Source organism: Temnothorax nylanderi, unplaced genomic scaffold, assembly GCF_030848795.1.
Source record: "Temnothorax nylanderi isolate EJ_2023f unplaced genomic scaffold, tnyl_v1.0 TNYL_tig0035_pilon, whole genome shotgun sequence".
Lineage (NCBI taxonomy): Eukaryota > Metazoa > Arthropoda > Insecta > Hymenoptera > Formicidae > Temnothorax > Temnothorax nylanderi.
Window position 1 is genome coordinate 575,726 of NW_027249097.1, and position 22,153 is coordinate 597,878.

Sequence of the window (22,153 nt, forward strand, 5' to 3'; positions counted from 1 at the left end):
AACTTCAAGAACTAGAAAGATGGAAAAGTAAGTTCAACCGCGATTAAAATGATAAAAATTAATCTACATTGATAGAAATGGACATAAAAGTGCAGGAAATAGGTCCGTTCGGTCTGTTCTATTTATCTGAACTTCTTGCGCAGTTTATCCTGTCTCTTTTTCTCTCCAACGTGAAAAGAAAAAGAGGACAGATGAACCGTGCGAGAAGTTCAGCTGAAAAAGGAGTCGCGCCGTAAAAGGAACAGACTTCTCGGCCCTCGCCGTAGCTGATTGGTCACCCCGAGTATGACGCGACGCGTCACACTCGGCTCGACCAATGCCGCCGAGTCTGGCTCGAATGCGGCTACTCTCCGAGAAAATCTTCTCGCGCGCTGAATTGTCATGGCAATTAGTAACGCCAGTGTAGTCGTCTCCATTTTCGCCCCTTCCTCACGCAAGTTTCCTGCTCCGCGCGCACGTCCTGGCGTCACGGACGAGGGGACGTGGTCGCGTTCTTCCAAAAACGAGGGAAAGAGGAGAGAGAGAGAAAAAAAAATCGGGCGAAACATTTCGTCAAAGAGAAAGAGTGGACGAGGAAGCGTCACTCGTGGCGGTGGCGGTGGCGTCGACACGAGATACGAAACGGCGACAACGGCGTGCGTGGATGCCCCATCGGGATTTCCACCTTGCGGTAGCACCACTAGCACCCAGCGTGCATGTATAAGGACTCGCTTGTCGACGAGGTAAACAAGAATGGACGTGGAAGAGGGTGAGGCGAAAATGTGCAGGCTATGCGGCCAGTACGAGAAGATCTACATCGACGTGTTCGAGGAGGAGGGTGTCAGACGCTACCTCGGCACGAAGATACACAAGATCAACATCCTGGTGAGTCGCGGTGACACGCTTCCCCTCGCCGACCCGGTCATAACCATAACCCTATAGGGTTAGAAGAAAATGGCTATGAGAGAAAGGGAAATTATTAACATAATTAATTACTATGCTTCAATGCTCTTTAAAATGCTTACTTTAAAATAATTGTGATTTTAAACAATTAATTGAACTAATTTTATTGAATACACTTTCTAACATTCAACTCTTGTTAATATAATTAACAAGGGTTTGAAGCGATGAGGTTTGTGTAATTCATGTTGAATTGTTGATTTTGTGTTAACTGGTCTCTTGTTTACTACATCACTTCATCAACAGCTTTCTTTTTCTGTTAAGAAATAACAAACATTTTAATTAAGTATTATATTATAATGATCTGCTTTTATTTAAAGATAGGTCTAAGTTTCAAAAAGAGATTGGAGGATATTGTCATGTTGGAAATTGATATTTAATAGGAGCTTTCACTAGCGAGTTATACACTTATCGAGCGGCAAAAGATTTCTTTATACTTGCTCCAATATCGCAATTAAGAATAGACATTTTACGTGAGTTACTTCATCAACGAGATTCTTATGGAATCTCCCGTGGAATTGCTATCGCTACTGTTTGAAAAAAAAATTAAATACACAGAAATATTGTGTTTATTTTCATGTGCGAGTGTTTGTAAACGTGCCATGAGATTATTGTACAAGTTATTTTTACATTTGTACAAATTGTTTGGGCGAATTCTTCGGAGAGAAGAGTAATGAGCTTTATTTAAAATTGTAAGTAATGAATATTGTAACTGTGTAAAAATTATATATTTAAGTTTGTCGGTAATTCCAGGCTTGTTGTCATAGAACTTTAGTGGTTACCAGAATGTGACGATATATTTATATGTTCGTCACAAATTGTTGTACCTATAGAGCAGAGCGGTAGTATTTACGTGATGAGGCCTAATGTCGCTTAATAAGGTTTATTTTCTTGCAAGTACATCACAAGTACATTTCTCAAAACTTAGATCACTTTTGTTTGTGAATCGCAGATAGAGATCCTCTGCCCAAGGCGATCAGTGTTCAGTGTCTGGGCAAGCTCGAATTCGTTTGCGACTTCCAAGAGGAGTGTCGGCGCACCCAACAGGTGTTACGCGATCAGTACAATCTACCACCGTTAACAGAGTCCGTAAGTCTCTGTGCTTTGTTTATATTTCATCTACCGCTCTACTGCTCTTTTATCATGCTGTTTTATCACAATCAATCCTATCTTATATCACAAAATTTCATGACATCATATAAATATAAATTTCAGTACTGTGAAATAATAAACGTGATATAATAAAGTCCACATACATATATAAACAAGTAAATAAAATTTAACAATTTAAAAGCAAAGTTTTGCAAAACAATATACTTTCTTTTTTATTTTTTTTATTTTTTATTAATCGTTAATCAAGTTATTAATATATAATTTTAATAAAGTCGAATAAAGTCTTGTATTAAAATTATTATATGTATTCTTTATCCATACTTATTCTTTATTTATTATTATTATAAATGAAAAATGAGTCAATGTAAAATACTTGTATAAAATGTTTATATTATGAATATCTGAACGAAAACAATTAAATTTTTTCAATTGCTTGTAATTTCACCCACATTGTTATCAAAATAGAGACATATTCTGGTACCCACTTCTATACTTATAATTCGATTTTTCTCCAGACAGAGGTAAAGATTGAAGAATCAACATCGCCGGTGGGCACGTCGTCGTCGGATAATAACAGTATTGAAAAGAATCTTAATTCCACCGGAAGCAGTCAGGCTGAGGAGAACCATGTTGAAGTAGTCAAGGATTCGGAACAGCAGAAAAAGAGAAATACGACTCCGAAGATTTTGAGAAACCTTCGCAGTCAGCAACAGCAGCAACAGGTTTCCAAGTGCAACGATAAAGCCGCAGAACAAAATGCGCAGACTCAGAGTACAGAAACATCGCTGACTCGTTGGCTTAGAAGCAGGCAAAGCGCGGATTCGTCTGCAGTGGACATCGAGGAGATTCCGATCGCAAGTCGATTAAGGAGTCACGACAGTAACGTCGAAAATAACATCGGTACTCGGTCTGTGAATAATAACAATAATAGCAACAACGAGAGTACGGACAAACAAAGCAACAGTCCGAAGCAACAGGATTCATCAGCGACGATTCAGTTCCCAACCTCAGCTTTGAATAAATTATTGACGATTGTTTCTAGGTGCATGGTGTGCGTGACACCAGGAACAGGGCTTCCAAAATTGATAATGTTATAACGAGAGCGGCGATATTTTCTATAAATCTTTACATGTGAGACTCGTATGTGAAAAATTTTCAACGATCTTTAATATCTTTTGGAGTACATTTTATAATAATTGTTATATTAAAAATAAAAAAACGTTACATATAGACGTTTAAAGTATTATGTATTTTATAAAAATGTGTATTTTACTTACACATACACACTAATACGAAACTGCGAAAGAAATATAGCAAGTGTCTTGATTCAAGTCTTCGATGTTATAAAGTAATCTAGGAAGACAAAATAATTGCAATTAATATTAGTATTATGAGCTATTTTTAAGTAGAATAAATGGCGGCAGCAAGAATGTAGATATTTACGAATTATCAAGAGAAAATGTGCCTTTTATCGCACGATTAGGGACTATTGTATAATTAGAGTACTCATAAAATGTGAGTTGGTATATATAATTAACTATAAAAAACTTTTTCCTATAGTTTTCGAAGTGATCAGCAATATGAGCTATTTTGTACGTATATATTATACAATTATACATATAATTAGGAGGTAACATATTTATATATATATATATATAATTAGAAGATAATACTCCTTTCCTTGATCATTGGACACGTCTGTGTGTTAATTGCATATAGAGATAAGTTGAGTGACTCCATACACACCACACACACCCGCGCGTACGCGCGCACATTTGTATATTTATATAGAATTAATTTCCACGATAAAAAACTTGTTCAATGATTCCACTGTTGCCTTAATAAAAGTATGATACTTTTCAAATACTCTTGATTCATTTTATCCTACATTTAAGTTTTCTAAAGTGACACATTGGTGTTTTAACCATAATTTTATGTCTAACTTATTGTTGATTATACTTTGTTGAGAAAGTAAAAATTAATTTACTTATATAATGAGTTGAATTATGCGTAACTAAATATATATGTACATAGAGCATACAGTTCACAAACTGTTTCTAGAAGTCTGTTAGGATGATGGAATTTTTTACTACTTTACGGTGGAGTTTGTTGTGGAAAAAAACGGAGTGATCGAACCCGACAGAGCCATAATCTCTAAAAAAAACTCAATTAATGTATATTTTTTCAGATAATTCACTTCTTATAAATTCTATGTAGAAAAATATTAGATAGTTTGTTAGAATAGAATTTATTACTTCAGCATTAAAAGATAGTTTAATAAAAATTAAGTGTTTTATATTTTATGTTGTTTATTTTTTTAAATGTGTAAGAATAAAATGTGATTTTTTTGACAGAATTATGTCAAATGGTCAACTCATAATCAGCAGATTTCGAATTTAACTCCGAGCTTCATCATCCATATATGCTTCGATTTGATGAGATATGGCTAGAAAGTTAAAAGGGTAGTCAGTGCGAAAATTTGCAAATTTCTCTTCTTTATTTTTTATTATATTACCCATTGCTTAATTATATATTAATAATATAATATTAATATTTATTTTATATACTTTATAACATTTTACTTTGTGTCGTCACGTTAACTTTGCACGTACGCAACTCGTCTCTTATCTCTTCTTTCTGCCATATTCTTTACATTGCTTCTCTGTTTTCCCTGTTATCAATTATAAATAAATATTAATAATGTAAATTAAATATTTCACTGACTTTTTTAATATAGAATTAATCATCTAACATCATCAGACACCAGACATGCTAAAATTATTAAATTATTTCAGATCCACAAGGACGATGCTCTGCCGCAGCAAATTTGTGCGAGTTGTGTCGACAAATTAGATTTTGTATGTGACTTTTACGACAGCTGTCATGTAATTCAGGAGAGATTATGGTGGCTTATTGTAAGTATTATATGCTAATCTCGCAAGACAGATTATTCATAAGATATTGAGATTTATAATAGTGTGAATAGAAAAAACAGCTAATTCATGTAGAACCGAGAGCTTGTGCCACGATCGTCTGCACCACGCGAAATAAATGCATATATAGTTAATTAATTTGGACCGGTGATAAGATTATTCTTACTGCTGGTTACTGAATTATTGATACATGCATTTAATATTATATATCATGTTTTCTTCCTCGATACCGCAATTGGATATTTTGTCTTAATTCTTTTAACAGAATAGTGTCCTTTTGGAATGCGTTAACTTCGTCTAGTCTTTTATGATATTTTAATACCATTGACTCTTTTATGTATCATAAACATTCGATTTTTTAAATCCATAATGAAACTTCTTAATCAGAATTGCACTTTCTAGATCCCCGAGCTGATATCTTTTCGTTCAGGTCCATTTGGGTATATTTTGCATTAACTCGGTTATTTTATTTTTGTTACGACTAGGAATCTTCGAAGAATCAACGCCAAGATATACAGAAACAGCCCGCTGATTATCAAACGAATAAAGGAGACGATCCGACGCAGGAAAGAGTAACTTTGGGCACGGAATATTCGATAGAATATTCGAACATCATTATTAAAGAGGAATGCCTGCCAGATTTAAATTTGGAATTGTATCCTTCGAACCAAGGGACACAGAAACAGCCCGTTGGCTATCAAACGAATAAAGGAGACGATCCGACGCAGGAAGAAGTAACTTTGGGCACGAAATATTCGACAGAATATTCGAACATTATTAATAAAGAGGAATGCCTGTCAAATTTAAATTTGGATATGTATCCTTCGAACCAAGAGACACAGAAACAGCCCGCTAGCTATCAAACGAATAAAGGAGACAATCCGATGCAGGTAGGAGTAACTTGGGACACGGAATATTCGACAGAACATTCGAACATTATTATTAAAGAGGAATGCCTGCCAGATTTAAATGGAATTGTATCTTTCGAACAATCCAATGGTGTTTTTTTTATTATTTTTTATAGTTTCGGAGATATTTGGCTCACACAAAAGAGGAAAGCCGATCTTTTTCAAAGGAGTGTTTCACCCCTTAAATACGCGTATGGGCACGTATAGAAAAATACGTGTCCCTTATTTTCATCTAGAGAACAACATACTAAAAACTCATCAAAATCGGAGGGGGACACTTCCGTGGGTTTCCTTGTTAGTTATTAATAGCTCTCTTTTCCACCAATCTGCATAAAAAAATTCGATGTCTAATAATTATACATAGGGGTGACATGTGGCGGTCGACTTTAGTTGTCATCTCTCGAGATGGACCAATCTTCATCCCACCTAAAGCCTTTATAAGAAATTGATTAAAGAGTTAAAAGCTTTGAGTGAAAGAATACGAGATTATAATTACGTGAGATTGTAATCTGATAATATAAATTGATACATAAAAAAGATATAATTATATGTAACTAAAATATATATAATATTTAATAAAATAGGTTTCGTTACACATTTTCAGGATTTCTTTATATCGTAATTTTAATTAACACATAAACCAGTATTGAATTTTAATATTAACATTATATTCCAATTTACATTATATATTTCAATTTATATTTAAAAAATAAATGTATGTATTACCTATAAAAATCTGGAATTTTTAAGAATTTATTTCTAAAGTTTGTATAAATAACTTGTTAATTAAAATATCGAAAAACTCTATGTGATCTTTTTTACATAGTACATTAAGTTTAAGTGTTGTGACAAACGCAGAACAAAAACTAAAAGTTATATTAAAGCGTTTTGTTGCTTATGTTGCAGAGTCACTTGGAGAGCAAATTCAAGTGCCCGAAATGTCCGAATGTGTACAAAAGTAAACAGTCCTTGAATGAGCATCTGTTGAAGCACGAGGGCATAAAAAAGGTATAATTATATATGTAATCAAAATATATTTAATAGTTAATAAAACAAGTTTGGTTACACATTTCCAGGATTTCTTCATATCGTAATTTTATTTAATTAACACATAAACCAGTATTGAGTTTTAATATTAATATTACATTCCAATTTATATAATAAGTATTATTATAATGAATAAGGTACATGTAGATATGTTCTTATTATAAGCTTAACTCTGTTATAAATTTATTATTTGTTTTGCAGCATGATTGTATGATCTCTTACAATTATAACAAATCTCTATTAATGTTTCTCGCTTCTCTTGAATGTTGTTCTCTTTTACAACTATAGAACATTCCTTGCGACACTTGCGGTGAAATTTTTCACTCGCGGTTGAGGATGCGTGTACACATGCAGAGGCATAAAAGCAACAGTGTGGCATGTGAGATTTGCCGACGTCACTTATCGAGTGAAGAAGCTTTGGAGAAACATCACAAAACAGTGCATTTACATGATTATGTCTGCGATATATGTCACAAGAAACTGAAATCTAAACAGAAGTTGCGCGGTCATATAATTGTAAGAGAAATTGCTGTATATTTTAAATATATTTAAAAACTAATTGTATGTATTACCTAAAAAAATCTGGAATTTTTAGGAATTTATTTCCAAAGTTTGTATAAATAACTTGTTAATTAAAATATCGAAAAACTCTATGTGATCTTTTTTACATAATACATTAAGTTTAACTGTTTTGACAAACGCAGAACAGAAACTAAAAGTTATATTAAACTGTTTTGTTGCTTATGTTGCAGAGTCACTTAGAGAGCAAATTCAAGTGCCCGAAATGTCCGAATGTGTACAAAAGTAAACAGTACTTGAATGAGCATCTTCTATCGAAGCACGAGGGCATCCGTAAATATGAATGCTATATCTGCAAAAAAAGGTTCGGTCATCGATCGTACCTCACTTCTCATCACAAAGTACACCCTCTGCCTAGGTAATATCTTTAAAATATTGACGATTAAATTAAAATAGATTAAATAAAACGAACAAAGACTAATCTTTATTAAATAAAATAAAAATAAATAATCAAAAAAATAACATTAATATGATTCAAATCCAAGAGAAATTCCAAAAGTAAGATACTTACATGTGAATTAAATACGTGAATATTTAATTTTTATTTTTCAACTACACATATATGTATATATATATATATATATATATATATATATATATATATATAGTAAAACTTATTTTAAACCTATTTTAACAATAAAATTCTTTTAATAGTTTCAAGTATTTATCCTGATATGACATTAATTATAGAATGTGTTTTACATATACAAACGTCTAGTTTGTTGAGTCAATTTTGTGCTCCATTTGTCATTTCTTCGTTCAGGACCTTCAATACCTGCCATTGCTTACAGAGATATACCCTGAAAACAATACGACATTTATAATACAAGCAACCTTAAATTAATTCACGTTATTCAATATTAACACATATGGTGAATAATATTAAATATTAAAATATTTGATATATTCGGTACGATTGTGAGGCAATAAAACACAACAAGTTTTATTTAAAATTCTCGATTTTTTAAAATATGAAACGCTGTATTTACTAAATACTATATATAATTAATTCTTAATTATATATTAGTGTATCAATATTTTAGAATAATTAATAATTATCAATAACTAATATATTCAGTATTTTACCTGACATCCGTTCCTGCCACAGCCAAGTAAGTCCCACTTTGATCAAAACAAATATCTTTTACTTTATAGGATTCCTCCAACTGCAATGTCTTAAAGTTCTTCAGCTGGCGCAAATCCCAAAGTTTGACGCAATAATCTTCCGCAGCTGTCGCCAAGTAATATCCATTCTCAGCGAAACTAATGGCTGTGATTACACCCGTATGCCCCAGAAAGTTCGCATTAGATTGTTTTTTCAAATCTTAGACCTTCACCTGAGAGTTCGCTGTACCAGTGCCGAAGATTAAACCGTCAGGATGAAATTGCGCCGTTGTCAATGATTGTCTTGCTTGTCCTGCAACCTTTAAACAGTTCACGATAAGTATGGAAAAAAAAGAGAATTGTAGAGAGGGAGAAGAGGGAAGAAAGGGATAGAACCTTTTATTCTTCCTAAACTAAAAACAATTTTATGATTAAATATAATATAGTACATTATATAAATTTATACAAACTTTGGAAATAAATTCCTAAAAATTCCAGATCTTTATAGGTAATACATACATTTATTTTTTAAATATATTTAAAATATAGATACTGCAATTTTTTTTACAATTATTTGACGGCTCAAATTTCTTTTACATTTCAGTTTCTTGTGACATTTATCGCATACATAATCATGTACGTGCACTATTTTGTGATGTTCCTCCGAGGCTTTTTTACTCTTTAAGTGACGTCGGCAAATCTCACATGCCACACTATTGCTTTTATGCCTCTACATGTGTACACGCATCCTCACGTGCGAGTGAAAAATCTTATCGCAAGTATCGCAAGGAATGTTCTATAATTGTAAAAGAGAACAACATTCAAGAGAAGCGAGAAACATTAATAGAAACTTGTTATAATTGTAATAGAGATCATACACAATCATGAATTAACAAGTCATTAATAACTTGTTAATTAAAATATCAAAAAATTCTATGTGATATTTTTTACATAGTACAAGAAGTTTAGCTGTTTTGACAAACGCAGAACAAAAACGAAAAGTTATATTAAAGCGTTTTGTTGCTTATGTTGCAGAGTCACTTAGAGAGCAAATTCAAGTGCCCGAAATGTCCGAAAGTGTACAAAAGGAAAACGACTCTGAATGAGCATCTGTTGAAGCACGAGAGCATAAAAAAGGTATAATTATATATGTAACCAAAAATATATTTAATAGTTAATACAACAAGTTTGGTTACACATTTCCAGGATTTCTTCATATCGTAATTTTATTTTATTAACACATAAACCAGTATTGAGTTTTAATATTAATATTACATTCCAATTTATATAATAAGTATTATTATAATGAATAAGGTACATGAAGATATGTTCTTTTTATAAGCTTAACTCTGTTATAAATTTATTATATGTTTTGCTGCATGATTGTGTATGATCTCTATTACAATTATAACAAATCTCTATTAATGTTTCTCGGTTCTCTTGAATGTTGTTCTCTTTTACAATTATAGAACATTCCTTGCGACACTTGCGGTAAGATTTTTCACTCGCACCTGAGGATGCGTGTACACATGCGCAGGCATAAAAATTTCGCATGTGAGATTTGCCGATATCACTTATCGAGTAAAGAAGCCTTGGAAAAACATCACAAAACATTGCATTTACATGATTATGTTTGCGATATATGTCACAAGAAACTGAAATCTAAACAGATGTTGCGCGCTCATATAATTGTAAGAAAAATTGCTGTATATTTTCAATATATTTAAAACATAATGGTATGTATTACTTATAAAGATCTGGAATTTTTAGGAATTTATTTCCAAAGTTTGTATAAATAACTTGTTAATTGAAATATCGAAAAACTCTATGTGATCTTTTTTACTTAGTACATTAAGTTTAACTGTTTTGACAAACGCAGAACAAAAACTAAAAGTTATATTAAAGCGTTTTGTTGCTTATTTTACAGAGTCACTTACAGAGCAAATTCAAGTGCCCGAAATGTTTGAATGTGTACAAAAGTAAACAGTACTTGAATGAGCATTTGTTGAAGCACGATGGCATCCGAAAACGTAATAAATATGAATGTTCTATCTGCAAAAAAACGTACGATCGACGATCGCGCCTCACTCGTCATCAGAAAGTGCACTCTGGGTCTAGATAATATCTTCAAAACATTGACGATTAAATTAAAATAGATTAAATTAAATGGACAAAGACTTAAATCTTTATTAATTAAAATAAAAATAAATAATCAAAAAAATAACATTGATATGATTTAAATCCAAGAACAATTCCAAAAGTAAGATACTTACATTTGAATTAAATAAGTGAAAATTTTATTTGTATTTTTCAATTACTCATATGTATTGTATGTATGTTTATATACATATCTATATATAGTAAAATTTATTATATACCTATTTTTCCATAAAAATCTCCTAATAGATTCAATTATTTATCCTGATATGACATTAATTTTGAAATGTGGTTTACATACACAAACATCTAGTTTGTTGAGTCAATTTTGTGCTCCATTTACCATTTCTTGATTTGAAATAAAATATTTTTTTGACAAAAATTGTTTTGACTTTCTAAATATGTAAAAATTAAAAGATTTAAGGTCAGGATTATGAAAGAGACGTCGAGAACGTATTTGTTAGTGTTGTTTCATTTTTTGGATAAAATCAACAAGCAGGAATTTAATTCTTTATGTCCGAAAGCATAATTTCCATTATTTTTCTGATCTCGCATTTTTCAATTTCCACTTTTGTGGAAAGTCGAAGAAACAGCTGTCAGAAAAACATTTTGTCACAAATAAAAAATTAATTCAGTAACTTGGACGTCTATACAGAATTAGAAGATATTTTGAAATTGCGCTAGGATAAATGATTCAATTTTTGTTTAGAGATTTTATGGAGAAGTAAGTCAATGGTAAGCTTAAAATTAAAACGAATTTTTTTATTTCAAAATTAGTTATTTTTATTTCTTTTAGTAGGTATTTCTTTTAAATATCCAAAAATAAGATCAATCAGATGGCAGATTAGTAAAACCAAGTTAAGTTAAAAAAATCAAAAGTACGCAAACTTTTGCACGATACTGTATTATATGTATATACACACACTAATGTACGACTATATTAGTAATTTATATTTATTTATATCTGAAATATTTTTTTATCTAAAACTTACATGTTTCGAGATATCTCACCCCGTTCCGGATTGGAATTATATTAAATAGACAATAGTTCCGGAAAGATATAAAACAATTTTAACTTTTTTGCTTTATTTTTTTTTATTTTTTTTGTTATTTGAATATATGTATATAATATACATTTTATGTATATGTATATAATATACATTTTAAATTAATTTTGATATCTGTTATTGCCATGTCTTAGTACTAAAGATACTTCTTCGTCATATTGAAATTTTATAGCGAAACCTTCACAGAACGCGAAAAGAAAGCTATATATGATTTCTATGCGAGCAAACGGTACTACATTGAAAAACATTGCCGCCGCATGTAAGACTTCAAAATCAGTCGTACAACATGTATTAAGGAATTTTAAGATGAGAGACCATGTAAAGTTACGATCTAGCGGTCGATCAAAAATCACGACTGTGCATGAGGACCTCGAAATTGTTCGTCTTTTCAAACAAAACCGCTGATGCACCGCTACGGAAATCTAAGCCAAATTTTCGAGTTTTCATGGCAAAAATCTATCAATTAATATTATTATAAGGCTTAAAGGATACTATTTTATTTGAAGAACGATCCGTCAGAAGCCCGTCAAAAGTTAATTTAAAAAAAAGAACAGAAAGGACAGCAAGATTTGAATTTGCAATAGCACATTTAACACAGAAACATTGGAATGACAACGAATGGAAAAGGATTATCTGGAGCGATGAATCCAAGTATCTGTTTGAAGCAATGGAATACGATATATTCAACGTCCTTCTGGCAAAAGATTTAATTAACGTTACTAAGTTCTGACTGTAAAACATGGTGGCGGAAATATGGGGTTGCTTTCATAGAGGTGTAATGGTCTCACATTACACCGCATAACAGATATTCTTACTGTCGAAGGCTACGTGAATGTTTTGAAGATTTTATCTTTTCAAATAAAAATTTGACCACTAAATGGATTTTTTTTAAGATGACAATGATCCAAAACATTCAAAATTTGTTGTAATGTAATTTAATAATTTCTTCGAAAGTTTATCTGTACAACCATTTGTCTTCTCAAAAAGTATTATCACATTTTCTTACCGATTCTTACTTTTTCTTATTATTTACTGCATGTATTTGTAAACATTTAATAGACCTTTTTGCATATATAGGTGAAATTTTGCTAAAAAAAATAATGTATGTGAGAAATAACACTTCAAATATTGTAATAATAAAATATTTATTTTCTAAGATGTGATTTAGTAATTAAAGACAAAAGTTTTCTATACAATCGCACTTGTCATTTATTTGCACATAAAGATAATATACTTTTGTAAAAATGCACAATGATACAATGTTTAAAACTTTATGGCTAAGCTGAGAAATCCTCAAAATGATTCGTATTTAAAAGAAAAAAAAAACATAATGTTCCTAATTCACATAAGGCCGATCTCGAAAGCAAAGCCTAAAATGGACACTCTTTTATTACTATAAACTTTTTATTTAGAATAAAAAAGATTTAAGAACTGAAGAAGTTAAGTCAAAATTGACCGGATCCATTAGACTTTTATAACGTAACCTAGTCTGATTAAATAATGGATATACGCAAGAATCTTCCGCAGCTGTCGCCAAATAATATCCATTCTCAGCGAAACTAATGGCTGTGATTACACCCGTATGCCCCGGAAAGTTCGCAACATTAGATTGTTCTTTCAAATCTTAGACCTTCACCTGAGAGTTCGCTGTACCAGTGCCGAAGATTAAACCGTCAGGATGAAATTGCGCCGTTGTCAATGATTGTCCCGCTTGTCCTGCAACCTTTAAACAGTTCACGATAAGTATGGAAAAAAAGAAAGAATGGAAGAGAGGGAGAAGAAAGAAGAAAGGGGTATATATATAGAACCTTTTATTCTTTCTAAACTAAAAACAATTTTATGATTAAATATAATAGTAGGGGAGACCGGGGCTAGACCGTTATTTTTTTTTCGGTGCCGATTTTTAACAACAAAATAAATAACTGTAGTTAAATATGGTATACCACTGTAAAGAGTGAACCTTTAGCTACAAAATTTATATAGGAAATTTTTATCTATGTTGCTTTGTTTAATCGGTATAGAGCAAAAACGACAACGGTGGAAAAATTGAAATCTCAAAAATGCCGGGGTTGAACCGCCACCCTCCCGGGATAAATCAGTTTCAGGTTTGATCGGCCATGAAATATTAAATATCTACACTGGATTCGTGTTCAGCATGCATTACTCTTTATAATCAGCATGCATTTATAATCACGTACCTCGAGATTTGGAGAGCAAATATTATTGCAGATATTACAAAATTTCCACGCGCAGAAAATTTCACTTTTCACCACGAAAACACGTTTGCCTCCGTAAAAATCATAACACGGCAGGTAACCTGCCGAAATTCCGTTGGTCACATGGGTACCATAAGCAGCGTTTACAATGTTAATAGCGAGTTCGCACAATATACAGGTTCCGAGATATTTGATTTGGCGGATTTACCCCGTTAGCGGTCTAGCCCCGGTCTCCCCTACATTATATAAATTTATACAAACTTTGGAAATAAATTCCTAAAAATTCCAGATCTTTATTAGGTAATACATACATTTATTTTTTAAATATACTAGACACCACAGACGCGCGCTTCGCGCGCGCTATTTAGCTTTAACATTATGCTATTACTATTACACTATTAACTTCTTGATACACACAACTGTCAAAATATACGATGACAGCTGCAAATGAAGTAAGCGCAGCGAGAGAACCAATTGGCATCGCGGAAAAGCGGCAACAATAAACTTCGAGATATGCGAGTATCGACTTAACATGCCTTTTTTTAGAAAGGATTTAAAATATACAGCAATTTTTTTTACAACCATTTGACGGTTCAAATTTCTTTTACATTTCAGTTTTTTGTTACATTTATCGCATACATGATCATGTACGTGCACTATTTTGTGATGTTCCTCCAAGGCTTTTTTACTCGATAAGTGACGTCGGCAAATCTCACATGCCACACTGTTGCTTTTATGCCTCTGCCTGTGTACACGCCTCCTCACCTGCGAGTGAAAAATCTTACTACAAGTGTCGCAAGGAAAGTTCTATAATTGTAAAAGAGAACAACATTCAAGATAAGCAAGAAACATTAATAGAGATTTGTTATAATTGTAATAGAGATCATACACAATCATGCATTAACAAGTTATTAATAACTTGTTAATTAAAATATCGAAAAACTTTATGTGATCTTTTTACATAGTACATTAAGTTTAGCTGTTTTGACAAACGTAGAACAAAAACAAAAAGTTATATTAAAGCGTTTTGTTGCTTATGTTGCAGAGTCGCTTAGAGAGCAAATTTAAGTGCCCGAAATGTCCGAATGTGTACAAAAGTAAACAGTACTTGAATGAGCATCTGTTGAAGCACGAGGACATAAAAAAAGTATAATTATATATACATGTAACCAAAAATATATTTAATAGTTAATAAAATAAGTTTTGTTACAAATTTCCAGGATTTCTTCATATCAAAATTTTATTTAATTAACACATAAACCAGTATTAAGTTTTAATATTAACATTACATTCCAATTTATATAATAAGTATTATTATAATGAATAAGGTTGATATGTTCTTATTATAAGCTTAACTCTGTTATAAATTTATTATATGTTTTGCTGCATGATTGTGTATGATCTCTATTACAATTATAACAAATCTCTATTAATGTTTCTCGTTTCTCTTGAATGTTGTTCTCTTTTACATTTATAGAACTTTCTTTGCGACACTTGCGGTAAGATTTTTCACTCGCACGTGAGGATGCGTGTACACATGCATAGGCATAGGAGCAACAGTTTGGCATGTGAAATTTGCCGATATCACTTATCGAGTAAAGAAGCCTTGGAAAAACATCACAAAACAGTGCATTTACATGATTATATCTGCGATATATGTCACAAGATACTAAAATCTAAACAGAAGTTGCGCGCTCATATAATTGTAAGAAAAATTGCTGTATATTTTAAATATATTTAAAAAATAATTGTATGTATTACTTATAAAGATTTGGAATTTTTAGGAATTTATTTCCAAAGTTTGTATAAATAACTTGTTAATTGAAATATCGAAAAACTCTATGTGTTACTTAGTACATTAAGTTTAACTGTTTTGACAAACGCAGAACAAAAACTAAAAGTTATATTAAAGCGTTTTGTTGCTTATGTTACAGAGTCACTTACAGAGCAAATTCAAGTGCCCGAAATGTCCGAATGTGTACAAAAGTAAACAGTACTTGAATGAGCATCTGTTGAAGCACGAGGGCATCCCAATACGTAAATATGAATGCTCTATCTGTAAAAAGACGTACGGTCACCGATCGCAGCTCACTCGTCATCAGAAAGTCCACTCTGGGCCTAGGTAATATCTCCAAAACACTGACGATTAAATTAAAATAGATTAAATAAAATGAATAAAGACTCTAATCTTTATTAATTAAAATAAAAATAAATAATCAAAAAAATAACATTGATATGATTTAAATCCAAGAACAATTCCAAAAGTAAGATATACTTACATTTGAATTAAATAAGTGAAAATTTTATTTTTATTTTTCAATTACACATATGTATTGTATGTATGTTTATATACATATATATAGTAAAATTTATTACAAACCTATTTTTCCATAAAAATCTCCTAATAGATTCAAGTATTTATCCTGATATGACATTAATTTTAAAATGTGTTTTACATACACAAACGTCTAGTTTGTTGAGTCAATTTTGAGCTCCATTTATCATTTCTTGATTTGAAATAAAATATTTTTCTGACAAAAATTGTTTTGACTTTCTAAATAAGTAAAAGATAAAAGATTTAAGGTCAGGATTATGAAAGAGATGTCGAGAACGTATTTGTTAGTGTTGTTTCATTTTTTGGATAAAATCAACAAGCAGGAATTTAATTCTTTATGTCCGAAAGCATAATTTCCATTATTTTTCTGATTTCGCATTCTTCAATTTCCACTTTTGTGGAAAGTCGAAGAAACAACTGTCAGAAAAGCATTTTGTCACAAATAAAAAATTAATTCAGTAACTTGGACGTCTATACAGAATTAGAAGATATTTTGAAATTACGCTAGGATAAATGATTCAATTTTTGTTTGGAGATTTTATGGAGAAGTAAGTCAATGGTAAACCTAAAATTAAAACAAATTTTTTTATTTCAAAATTAGTTGTTTTTATTTCTTTCAGTATTTCTTTTAAATGTCCAAAAATAAGATTAATCAGATGGCAGATTAGTAAAACCAAGTTAAGTTTAAAAAATCTAAAGTACGCAAACTTTTTCCCCTATACTGTATTATATGTATATACATACTATATTATACTGTACGACTATATTAGTAATTTATATTTATTTTTATCTGAAAAAATTTTTTATAAAACTTACATGTTTCGAGATATCTCGCTTCATCCCGGATTGGAATTATATTAAATAGACAATAGTTCCGGAAAGATATAAAACAATTTTAACTTTTTTGCTTTAATTTTTCTTATTTTTCCTGTTATTCGAATATATGTATATAATATACGTTTTAAATTAATTTTAATATCTGTTATTGCCATGTCTTAGTACTAAAGATACATCTCCGTTATATTGAAATTTTGTAGCGAAACCTTCACAGAACGCGAAAAGAAAGCTATGATTTCTATGCGAGCAAACGGTACTACAATGAAAGACATTGCCGCCGCATGTAAGACTTCAAAATCAGTCGTACAACATGTATTAAGGAATTTTGGGAGACATGTAAAGTTATGATTCAGCGGCCGATCAAAGATTACGACTGTGCATGAGGACCGCGAAATTGTTCGTCTTTCCAAACAAAACCGCTGATGATGCACCGCTACGAAAATCTAAGCCAAATTTTCGAGTTTCCATGGCAAAAATCTATCAATTAATATTATTATAAGGCTTAAAGGATGCTAGTTTATTTGAAGGGCGATCCGTCAGAAACCCGTCAAAAGGTAATTTAAAAAAAAGAAAAGAAAGCAAGATTTGAATTTGCAATGGCACATTTAACACAGAAATATTGGACTGACAACGAATGGAAAAGGATTTATCTGGAGCGATGAATCCAAGTATCTGTTTGAGACAATGGAATACGATATATTCAACGTCCTTCTGGCAAAAGATTTAATTAACGTTACCAAGTTCTGACTGTAAAACATGGTGGCGGAAATATGGGGTTGCTTTCATGTTGAAGGAATTGGACCATTGCATCGTGTAACGGATATTCCTACTGCCGAAGGCTACGTGAATGTTTTGAAGGTTTTATCTTTTGCAAATAAAAATTTGACCACTAAATGGATTTTTTTTTTAAGATGACAATGATCCAAAAACATTCAAAATTTGTTGTAATGTAATTTAATAATTTCTTCGAAAGTTTATCTGTACAACCATTTGTCTTCTCAAAAAGTATTATCACATTTTTTTACAGATTCTTATTTTTTCTTATTATTTACTGCATGTATTTGTAAACATTTAATAGACCTTTTTTTGCATATATAGGTGAAATTTTGCTAAAAAAAATAATGTATGTGAGAAATAACACTTCAAATATTGTAATAATAAAATATCTATTTTCTAAGATGTATGTATATGATTTAGTAATTAAAGACAAAAGTTTTCTATACAATCGCACTTGTCATTTATTTGCACATAAAGATAATATACTTTTGTAAAAATGCACAATGATACAATGTTTAAAATTTTATAGCTAACCTGAGAAATCCTCAAAATGATTCGTATTTGAAAGAAAAAAAAACGTAACAAAGTTCCTAATTCACATAAGGCCGATCTCGAAAGCAAAGCCTAAAATGGATCTTACAATATTATGAACCTGCCACACTCTTTTATTACTATAAACTTTTTATTTAGAAATACATAAAAAAGATTTAAGAACTGAAGAAGTTAAGTCAAAATTGACCGGATCCATTAGGCTTTTATAACGTAACCTAGTCTGATTAAATAATGGACATATATTTCTATATATTCCTAATTCTATATTTATGATAATCCGTAAAGTTTTAACGTCCTATCCATGCTGGTAGACGCAATGTATTGTGCATGCTTTCCGAAACGAACTCCGGTGGCCGCCGCTGTGTGATCGTTCAGGACCTTCAATTCCTGCCATTGCTTACAGAGATATACCCTGAAAACAATACGACATATATAATACAAGCAACCTTAAATTAATTCACGTTATTCAATATTAACACATATGGTGAATAATATCAAATATTAAAATATTTTATATATTCGCTACTGATTGTGAGACAAGAAAACACAACAAGTTTTATTTAAAATTCTCGATTTTTTTAAATATAAAACATCCTGTATTTACTAATTACTATATATAAATAATTCTTAATTATATATTAATATCAATATTTTAGAATAATTAATAATGATCAATAACTAATAAATTCAGTATTTTACCTGACATCCGTTCCTGCCACAGCCAAGTAAGTCCCACTTTGATCAAAACAAATATCCTTCACTTCATAGGATTCCTCCAACTGCAATGTCTTAAAGTTCTTCAGCTTGCGCAAATCCCAAAGTTTGACGCAAGAATCTTCCGCAGCTGTCGCCAAGTAATATCCATTCTCAGAGAAACTAATGGCTGTAATTACACCCGTATGCCCCGGAAAGTTCGCAACATTAGATTGTTCTTTCAAATCCCAGATCTTCACCTGAGAGTCCGCTGTACCAGTGCCGAAGATTAAACCGTCAGGATGAAATTGCGCCGTTGTCAATGGTTGTCCTGCTTGTCCTGCAACCTTTAAACAGTTCACGATAAGTATGGAAAAAACAGAGAGAATGGAAGAGAGGGAGAAGAGAGAAAAAAGGGGTAGAACCTTTTTTATTTCTAAACTAAAAACAATTTTATGATTAAATATAATAGTACATTAGTTTAAAACATACTTTAGTTAGTAATCTGCCAGTACGTATATCTGAAAAGGCCCAATGCTGATCCAGGGAGGAGCTTAGCAAATAATCGCCGGTTGGATGTAGAGACAATCCGGTCACAGGTGCATCATGAGCTTTTAATAACAATGTCGTTTGACTGGTACCAACATTCCACACGCGAATTGTAGCATCGGGTGATGCAGTCATCACTACATCTTCCTCTGGATGATAAATAACTCGTGTAACCTATGAGGATAATAAAAGGCAATTAATATGTTTAAAGAAATAATAAAATGGCAATTAAAATTGTGATTGCGCACTTTTTTCGTGTGACCTTTGAGGATTGCCACCACTTGTTCGGTATCCTTGTTGAAAACAGTGGCATTCTTGTCGGCACCACCTGTTAAAATCTTGCTGGTATCAGCACTGTGAATATCAAGCGCCAGAATTCCAGGCACACTGGCAGAATGAAGTCCCTGAAATTATATAATTATTTTCGATGATAATAATAATAACTCGTTTTTAATTCCATAAAATTAAAAATCTTTGAAATTATCGTATAATTATATATTATTAGAATTATATTTTTTAATGCAACTTTCTGACTATATTTGAAAGTAAATCTATATATTCATAACACAATCCTCAATAATAATTGGCGCAGTGAATTTTGAAAGTTATATAAAACATAAAAAAAAACTAACAGGATGTGATGCAAGAGTCTGGAATGACCGGATACTGTCCTGAGGCAAAAGATCTTCCGGTACTGAGCGTCCACGTCGTTTTCGCTCTTGAGTAAGAACGGTTGCTCGTTCTTGTAGTTTCTGTATTACTTCTTCAGTGATACCAGCCTGTTCCATGGGTTGAGCTGCTGTGCCACCAGCCTCTACTGCCACAGCCTTAAGAAAATATAAATTGTTAAGAATTTTTAATTTATTAATAGAAATTATTCAGAATTGTACTTATTTTATTTTTTCATCATAACTGAATGTAGTATCTTATTATATTACACACGTAAATGCAAGTGTTACATTCTATCACCCATTCTGATTTCAAGCTACAAATTATTTTTTTATAATAAAATATTAAAGAATTGAAAATTAATTGTCAATTTATATCCCAAGGTCAATATTTGCTAGTTACATGTTATGTAATTTTTTAAACATAAAGAATTAAGTTATAAAGGGTTAATGAAGATTATTAAATATTTACATTTTAAGAAAGTTTTAAAAAATAATCAGATAATAATAACATACAGGCTGCGGGATTGTAGTGGCCTGGACAATTCCAGCTTGTGGTTTGAGAGTGGCCAGCGCCTCTCTGGCAGCAGTAACTTCTTTAGTCAATCTAGCAATCACACGGCAAGCCGCATCATGCTGATACAAGGCATGAGACAGCTCCTGCCTCGCAGTCTGGAGTTGTTGTCGTAACGTAAATGAATGTAACATAACTGCATCCCATTCATCTTGCATAATTTTTAATATTGCTGGAATAGAAGTCGCACTAGGTGGCTTGGGCTTGACAATTGGAGTCGCTATAACAGAAGAATTTGATAATGAAAATAATTACATAAAAAAATATATCGTATTAAATAATAAAGTTTAAAAGTACCTTTTACATCAATGAGCTGCTCAATAGTGAGTTCTTTGCCATTAATAGGATCTACCCCATTTTCAGATATATACTTTTCTATGAGACGTCTCTCAAATATTGACCCAGAGGCAGGAGATATCACTGGATGCTCTGGTACCTCATTGGAAACTGAAAATTATAGAAATAATTTATAATTTTTGTTAAATCTCAAGGTAAATTTCATCATGCTAGAATTCAAATATTAATATATTAACTCTAAACCTTTCTTCTACACAAGTATTGTTAATTGCATACTTGTACATATAAATTTACACATATATGTATAAACAATATATATAAACGCTAATAATTATACAATTTATAATCTAACAAATTGGACTGTGCCATCTAAAACTTTCTACTTATAGCGAACCACCTGTTTTATTATTACGTATTATAATTACATCATAATTATGTTCGTTAATAAAGCGGCAAAGGGCTTTCTAGGTTATGTCCGTCAACTCTGCCGGCACATAAATCTCTAAACCTCCCAGCATAATGTTGCGTTACAAGTGTCATCCGTGCAAGCTTAAACGTCAGGAGGATCAAAAGGAAAGATAGCTCGATCGTAAATTACAACTCGTGTTCGCACGAATACTTACTCGCGCAAGATAACGCCATTTTCCTCGTTAATTCAAGACGCCTTCAGTCAGACGCCTGTCTTCAGTCTTCCTTCCGTCGCCTCGTCAATTTTGAAGCACGGCAGAATCCGCAGAATGGAAGCCGCTCTCCATTGGCCGATCCGCCGACGCCATATCGCTCTTCGGTGCGCAATGCGCATTTCCGG

The 22,153-nt window shown here is 31.7% G+C and overlaps 2 protein-coding genes across 6 annotated transcripts; one reads left to right on the top strand and one right to left on the bottom strand.

The window, feature by feature from the left end:
* Window positions 1–341: 341 nt before the first annotated feature.
* Window positions 342–18,460, top strand: LOC139770989 (uncharacterized). Of its 4 annotated transcripts, XR_011717857.1 has the most exons (11): window positions 342–864; window positions 1,892–2,028; window positions 4,848–4,967; window positions 5,471–5,875; window positions 6,800–6,901; window positions 9,659–9,760; window positions 15,109–15,210; window positions 15,541–15,768; window positions 15,998–16,185; window positions 17,436–17,789; window positions 17,850–18,460. XR_011717857.1 is itself a non-coding variant. In XM_071703371.1 (10 exons), exons 1-10 carry the CDS (start codon window positions 771–773, stop codon window positions 17,581–17,583), a joined length of 1,626 nt encoding a protein of 541 aa, XP_071559472.1. In that variant the 5' UTR covers window positions 342–770; the 3' UTR covers window positions 17,584–18,460. The 4 variants fall into 4 exon arrangements, 3 of the variants coding, with proteins under 3 accessions (XP_071559472.1, XP_071559474.1, XP_071559473.1); XM_071703371.1 differs by having other exon boundaries at window positions 17,436–18,460; XM_071703372.1 differs by lacking the exon at window positions 1,892–2,028 and having other exon boundaries at window positions 346–864; window positions 17,436–18,460.
* Window positions 18,449–22,142, bottom strand: Prp19 (pre-mRNA processing factor 19). Of its 2 annotated transcripts, none has more exons than XM_071703375.1 (8): window positions 21,969–22,142; window positions 21,346–21,495; window positions 20,991–21,268; window positions 20,439–20,633; window positions 20,055–20,210; window positions 19,750–19,980; window positions 19,264–19,604; window positions 18,449–18,976 (listed from the first exon to the last, which is right to left on the bottom strand). In XM_071703375.1, exons 1-8 carry the CDS (start codon window positions 21,985–21,987, stop codon window positions 18,832–18,834), a joined length of 1,515 nt encoding a protein of 504 aa, XP_071559476.1. In that variant the 5' UTR covers window positions 21,988–22,142; the 3' UTR covers window positions 18,449–18,831. The 2 variants fall into 2 exon arrangements, with proteins under 2 accessions (XP_071559476.1, XP_071559477.1); XM_071703376.1 differs by lacking the exon at window positions 21,969–22,142 and adding an exon at window positions 21,771–21,934.
* Between the last annotated feature and the right edge of the window lie 11 nt (window positions 22,143–22,153).

What these genes read in the sequence shown, in the direction of transcription:
- Prp19 (XM_071703375.1), bottom strand. An exon ending in AGACTCTTGCATCACATCCT is followed by an intron (nt 20,211 to 20,438) that starts GTTAGTTTTTTT and finishes ATATAATTTCAG; the next exon opens with GGACTTCATTCTGCCAGTGT. An exon ending in GTGGCAGGAACGGATGTCAG is followed by an intron (nt 18,977 to 19,263) that starts GTAAAATACTGA and finishes TATTGTTTTCAG; the next exon opens with GGTATATCTCTGTAAGCAAT.
- LOC139770989 (XM_071703371.1), top strand. Translation starts at nt 771, where the DNA reads ATGCGGCCAGTACGAGAAGATCTACATCGACGTGTTCGAGGAGGAGGG. An exon ending in TACCACCGTTAACAGAGTCC is followed by an intron (nt 2,029 to 4,847) that starts GTAAGTCTCTGT and finishes AAATTATTTCAG; the next exon opens with ATCCACAAGGACGATGCTCT. An exon ending in AGCACGAGGACATAAAAAAA is followed by an intron (nt 15,211 to 15,540) that starts GTATAATTATAT and finishes TTACATTTATAG; the next exon opens with AACTTTCTTTGCGACACTTG.